The sequence below is a fragment of the Xiphophorus hellerii genome, chromosome 8 (assembly GCF_003331165.1).
Source record: "Xiphophorus hellerii strain 12219 chromosome 8, Xiphophorus_hellerii-4.1, whole genome shotgun sequence".
NCBI lineage: Eukaryota > Metazoa > Chordata > Actinopteri > Cyprinodontiformes > Poeciliidae > Xiphophorus > Xiphophorus hellerii.
In genome coordinates, this window is record NC_045679.1 from 24088072 (window position 1) to 24095088 (window position 7017).

General features: G+C 44.8%; 1 protein-coding gene across 1 annotated transcript; it reads right to left on the reverse strand.

Annotated features, from left to right (window-relative positions):
- Positions 1–709: 709 nt before the first annotated feature.
- LOC116724213 (zinc finger protein 703-like) lies at positions 710–5915 on the reverse strand. Its single transcript, XM_032569713.1, has 2 exons — positions 5203–5915; positions 710–3532 (listed from the first exon to the last, which is right to left on the reverse strand). The coding sequence occupies exons 1-2, from the start codon at positions 5443–5445 to the stop codon at positions 2009–2011; spliced, it is 1767 nt and encodes a 588-aa protein (XP_032425604.1). The 5' UTR covers positions 5446–5915; the 3' UTR covers positions 710–2008.
- Between the last annotated feature and the right edge of the window lie 1102 nt (positions 5916–7017).

Genomic DNA, 7017 nt, shown 5'->3' on the forward strand with positions numbered 1-7017 from the left:
GAATGAAAATATTCAAACCGGCAATCTTTTCCTCTAGGCATCTTTATTTTGCATAAATCAAGAGCAAGAGGGCCCGGACTGAAGCGGACTTTTACTCAAATCCCCCAAAACTAGACTTTGATCAGTTTTCACGTTTACTTTGGATAACAATGTTTATTTAGACAGGAACTTAAGACTGGAGGGAGTGCGTCACCAATGGTTTACCCTACGTCAAACGTACTGAAGTCACAATACAGTCAAATAAACTATCCAGTAGTCACTTAACCACCACAATCTGAAGCAGGTAGGTAATCAAGTAGCCACGGAGTTAAAAAAAAAACCCAACTTGGATTAGTCCTTGTCAGTACATGTTTCACGCAGGGTGATAATTGGTGGTGCACCCCCTCCAATCTTAATTTCCTGTGTAAACCATGACCGGTTTTCGCATAAAGAACCTGCAAATGGAAATATCCAGACAATGTTAAAGATTTATAAAATTGCATTTACTCAAGGAATTGAACTGCTTTTGAGATCTGAGGTGTTATAAGAAGGTAGAAACACGTTTTAGTCTTGGCCTTTTTAGGACTAATGTCCAGTTCCAACTAATCCAGATCGTTAAGCTAATTGAGGATGCCAAAATCTCCTTATAAACTTTCAAGAAATTAAATTCAAACACCCTGGTCTAGCCTGCCAGTTCAACTGATTCAAACCAGAAATGAAAACAACAGAATACACGTCTTCAGTGTGGTTTATTTACCAAAATATGAGCTCCCATTTCACCGCATCACCCTCGAGGCCCCACCATGGGGTGTTTCAATATTACAAAAAAATATCACATCTCAGTTTTATTCATTTTGTTGAGGAAATCACAATAAAAAAAAACAATCAAAAAGCTGAGAACAAGATGTGATTTTAACATTCATTCAATACGAAAGTGTTAAGACACAGTTCTAACACCTTTCCAACATGTCCGCTCACATTACTGTAAAAGGAGAATATATAGAAAGTATTAAAGCCAGGTATCCTGTAGGAAATAAATAAACGTCATCAGCGGGAAGAAGCATGAGGAATCAAAGCAAAACATTGGGCCGGTTAAATGTGTGTGCCGTTTCAGGCTTTCATGCGTCTCCTGCAGGGAGAAGGCAACTGAAGCCAGTGGCCGCAGCCAGCAGCCAGCCCTCACACACTAGCTTTTTTCTTTCCCAAATCATCACTGTTTGCTGAAAGCTTTTATGCACAACCATCAATTTCCAGAATAGCAGAGAGCGGTAGATCACCTCAGGGTAGTCAAGTCTCTTGCAATGTGCAAAAACAGAAGGTCTGCATGCCCTTTGAATTTGGAAAGGGAAATGCTATTAGAAATCTTGTGGATAAACGTTCAAACCGACAGCGGAGATGCTTTTAAGAACAGAGAAAAGTGTCTCCAGGTTATTTCTGAATTCAGAAGAAGCAGCAAGTTGTCACAATTCATCTTAAAGTAAAACATTTTGGGGAATGTAGTTATTGACTTTCTGGCAGAGCAAGGTGTTGTTTTCCCGACCAGCTAGCTACAAAGTTGCAACCAGTTAGCTTAGCTCAGAAAGAGGCAAACAGCTAGCTTGACTATGTAAGCAGCTCAGCTCTGCTGAATATGTTCAAATATGATTTTTTAATCTGAAAAAAAAAAGGGCAAAATAAGCAGAAATGAGCAATTTTACAAGTCAAATCAGAAACATTATCTAAAGTTTCCATCAGTTGGTTCAGAACTCCTTCCCAAAGTTGTTTGAAAACTAAAAATTACTGCTTCAGCTGAATTATTCCTTTCGGACAACATTTCACGTGAGATTCAGAGAGCAGCTGAAGCCAGGACAGCTAGTGTAACCACTTTTCCAGGTGCTGTGCTAAGCTAAGCTAATTGCCCATAGGTTCACATTTAAGAGGTGCACGGGAGCCATTTTAAGCTTCTCACCCAAGCTCTCTGCAAGAAAGCAAACATGATTAATTCCCAAAATGTCAAACTACTCTGAGAAACACATAAGTACATGGCGTTCTATTGGTATCCAAGAGCTGATGCAGATCCAAGTCTTTGACTGTAAAGAGTGTAGTGGGGATAGTAAGGGCCAGTGGTGGGCAGAGAGTGCAGGGAGATGGAGGAAGGCCCAGAGGGGAGATGGACCTTACTGTAGGGGTGATAGCGAGCTAAGCCCAGGCTGGGTGGAGCCCTGAGCGACAGAGAGCTGGGGAGGGAGCCCGGGCTGCTCTGGTGTGGGAGGTGCAAGTGGCAGGATGCGGGTCCAGACGAGGAAACGGAGAGCAGCTTACTGTCCATCCCCACAGGCAAAGCTGTGTGGGTGCGAAGGTGAGCCAGGAGTTCATCTGAGGTGGCGAAGCGCTTGTCGCAAGGCCCTCCAGCGGACACCCAGTTGCAGACGTGGGGAAGGGGGTCGTTTGGTAGCATAAAGCCGTACGTGTAAAGGGGATGAGACAGGGAGGGGGACACGCTGGACGACAAGGAGCTTTGGTGGAGGGAGTGAAGCGGGTGGGAAGGGTACACCATGGGAAAGCTCGACTTTAGGGTGGAGGAAGGGTCGTGGATGCAGGAGTTGCAGTTGCTACTGCCGAGATGAGACACACCAGGGTAGCTTAGACAGTAAGGGTCCCTGCAAAGGCCCTGCATGAAGGACGGCGGGGAGGTGCCCGTCAGAGGACTGGAACTCGTGTGTTTTCCTCCCATGCTCAGGCTTGTTTTGGACGGGTCCAACCCTGGGAGGAACTGGGATGGGTAGCCCGCGTAACCCCCCATGACAGATCCATGATAGGCCATGTTGGAAGAGGGTAAGGGGAAGAGTGGCTGGCTGTTTTTGTAAGGAGAGATGGGCGTGACGTGCCCAGGGCCGAGGCTAGGCTGGGCGGCCTCGGCTCTACCGCCGACATCCTGGTTGGAGCCTCCGTCTGAGCTGCTGTTGCTGCAGTTTGTGCTCGCCCGGACGTGGCTGGAGTTCGCGTGGTGCGGGCTGTCTGCGCTCGCCTTGCCCCCGTCAGCGTCTTTTTTTGGATTGCTGTGGTTATTACTAGTGGAAGTGCTGGTGGGGCTGCTCTGCTCGCGTCCGGGTTCAGAGGTAAGAGTTTGGGACTGCGAGGCGGGCTGTCCGCCGGGAGACGGGCTCTGTTTGTGATGCTGCTGAGCCTGTCCTGGGGGGGTGCTGGTGCCTCTGGAGCCAGGCGAAGAAGCATGGGATGGATAGGACTGCTGGCTGCTGGTTGAATTCCCATTAGTGGTTGAGCTACTGCTGCTCGGTACCCTGAATCCAACTTTGTCACCGCTGGAGCTGCTGGTAACACCATCCCTGCGACAGTCTACGTTGCTTTTGTTGTAGGGTTTAAAGCTAGATTTGTCCTCCAGAGAAGAGCGGTGCTCCCCCAGCTTCAGGCTGGAGGACGACGACCGACTGCTGGATTCTTTGTCCCCCGGGCTGCAGGAGGAGCCGAGCTTGGAGGAAGAAGGAGGGTCCGGTTTGCCAATCTGAGAGCAGGTCTGTGCCAGCAGGGCCAGTGGACTCTTCTTAGCATCCAGCTACAAAAGAAGCATGAGATTTGGGTTATTATGAGTAGGAGAACTTTAGTTTCATATAAAATATTGTGGTTTAAATCCCTTAACCCTCCAGCAACTCAGGAGGAGCGTGGCAGATGTCACGGGTAGACGGCAGGGAAAGGGGGGTTGTCCTGTCAGACCGTCAGTTCCCAAAACCACACAAAAAAAAAGAACCTCATAAAAGTGCACACGGAGTCAGTGGGACCCTGTAGGACTGTGTAAAGGGTGAAAAACTTGTAGGGTCCAAATTACCTTGTCTCTTAAGGCCGCTGGTCTTAAGCGTTTCTCTGTGCTTACAAATATGGCTGTAGCTATCACATAATGACATACTGGTCTTTAAAGAAATGTTCAAATAATAGAGAAGCAACAAATATAGTTTCCTAGACGCCAAAGGATATTTTAAAACTTTGAACAACACATTTCTTTGCATTAGACATTTGCTCTTCAGCTTTTAATTCAAACATCATCTGACATTTGCAGACTTCTCTGCTGACTGAAAAAAGCTGCGTTCTGCTCCAGACTTTAGCAAAAACAATCTGGGCCTTGAGATTTCAGAGCTCCTCTTTTTTTCCCCTTGTTGTGATGAATGAAATTATTGCAAATGCAGAATTTGTATACTTTCCCACAATATGTACGATTCAAGATCACTAGGAAGTGCTTTAATATGTGGAATGTTTATGTAGATAAGACGACGTCACAACGACAATCATCTTTTGGAACATGCTCAACGCATTCTTTCTTCATTTATTTTTTTTCTTACACTTTCAGGCCTGGCACAGCTACTGAAGATACTTTGTTGGACACTTTTAGACTTGATGCCACGTTTCTGACAAACTGTTTTTGAAACAGACGCAAAGATGTGGACACACTAAAAAAAAAAAAAAAAAAGGAAAAACAGAACTCTGAAGCTGATCAATCTAAAGTAATTTATGTGTGTTTGCATGAGGCACCAAAACCGGTTGTTGCCCAGGGGCCCACATTATCTTCAATCAAGCCCTGGCTGTGATGTTTATTTTGTTCCAACACTGACCCAGACCCCCTCCCCCAAGCAGCGTTTTATTGAAACTACACACACACAAAAAAACTTGGCCGGCCATCTAAACAACACGACCATGCAGCTGCAAAGTAAAATAATAAGAAGACGCCGATATAAAGCCGTCTAATGTGGCTTAAAGGTGGATGGTGTTGATGCAAAGATCAGTCTATAGTTTGACTACCTGGGCGACAATTGGACAGGGGCTTTGGGCTTAAAAAAAGTTACATTTACATGTCTTTTTTTCTGGACTGAGTAAAGACAAAGGTTAACCTCCAGTGTTTTGGGGGTAAAAGTGAATTTGCATCAGCTGCAAATCGGCAGACAGCCGATTAGTCTAGTGAGTTTTATTTGCTTTCTTCAAGGTACATAAACTTGTGGTTATCTTAAAACACCACGGAACCTTTTTCATGATTATATTTTTTACTGCAACGCAGTCACAACAGAAGTACTCGTTCTGGATAAAAACGAAATAAAACAAAAAGAGACTATTTCTCAATTTTCCTTCTCCTAAATCAATTTCCTCGCCGCCGCCGCGAAAACACACAAAGGCTCGCAGTTCAAAAGCGAACCATCTGTAAATCATAAAAAAAAAAAAAAAAAAAAAGTCAATAAATACCTCGATGCTCACTGGCGCGGACGTCAGAGGCTGTAAATATTCCGGATGGAGCAAGTGTCCGGTGTGCGCCGTCAACATCTTGATCAGCCGGATGGGAAGCCGCTTCGCCTGCCGTAGAGGGTCCAGAGGGGTCAGCAGGGAGACCGCGGCGCCGGGGCGAGACCTCTTCGACTCGGTGGTGTGGCTGAGTTTGATCCGCTCACTAACTCGATCCGCAGCTGGTCCCGAAGGCTGATATTTCATTGGAGATAAAGCCGGTGCTTTCGGGAGGTGATGCGCGCGATAGTTTCCTTTTTTCCCCCCACCTTCACCCCCCACGACGCCAAACCTCACGAGATGTTTCGTATAAATGAAATCCAAGCGGAAACGCAGCGGGAGGAGTCCCTCAAATGTCCCGGAGGACAGAGAAACAGACGCCCCGGTCCCGGTGCGCTACTTAGTGGGAAGCATCTTCATGTATCCAACTTGAAATATAGATCCGTGAGGGGGAAAAAAAATTATAAACAAACACAAGTTAAAAAAATAAAAATAAAACATGAAGCACAGTTGTTGTTGTTGTTTTCTATGCAAGCGTGAAAAGATCGTAGAATCCAAGGTTGGAGAAGACCTGGTCCAGTGCGTGCGCTCCGGCCGGACTTCTGCGGCTTTCTGATCACGACGGGCGCACTTGGAGGCGCAGCAGCCGAGGTCTGCCCGCATCAGGAAAGAGCTGGGCGGGGAGAGCGTGCGTAAGAGGCGGAGCCTAATCCGCGCACAAGGTGACAATTCTCACTCGTTTGACTTATATATATATACAGTATATATGCCTTTGACAGAAAGAAATAAGAAAGAAAGAAATGTGTTTTTAACACATTTTCCAATGACTATGCATACATATATAAATTTTGCACCCTCAAAAACAAAATTAAAAACTGTCTATAAAACAGTCAACATTGTTAAAATATCACTGAGAAAAACTCAATAAAACAAACGGTAAGCCCAGGTATGTCTTAAGAACGACCAATACATCAAAAACATGAAAAACACTTTAAAAACACGACAACAGGACAACAGAACATGAATATGATGTTTTGTTTAGAAGACATGATATCAATATTTGAACCCACTGAATGTAATAACAGGGAACAGTTTTTCTGAGCCTTGTTTTGTTAGGAAACTATTTATTCCCAAAGCCTTGTAAGGTAGCGGTCGGCCAATTTAATTACTAATATTCGAGTATGAGTTAACGGCAACACCTGACTTCTGTCTTTTCTGAATCACGGTGGCAGAAAAAGAAACTTGTACATCATCAGCATACATATCGCCTGAGAAGTTGGAGCACTGTAATCTGAACGAGTGGCATGATATCAATGTTGAATAAAAGTGGCCCAAGAACGGAGCCTTGAGGTACCCCACAAGTGAACGCATCACTGGGATCCACTGGGAACCAAGACATAAGTTTCTGATGTAACATTGGGACATATGTCATTCAAAACCTTCACCAATGCAATGTTGGTGCTCTGGAAAGGTCAAACACTTTTTTGGAAAGCATTAAAAAGATATGCTGCCTTTTCAGTATACTTACTCTTGGAGATTCAAGATTAAGCTTCTTCAAAGAGTTTTGAGCAATCCAGTTTCAACGGCTCATGAGAAATGACTGCAGCATAGAGAAATATTGACAGTCTGCAAGCAAAATGCTCGTCAGTTATGTTAAAAAATACATCTTACTACACCAAAGAATGCAGAACATCTCATTTTTGGAATTCACAGAAACCATATTTGTACGTCATCAGGCTGAGTGTCCATCAGACCTCCCGTTGTGAAACCAAAAGTACA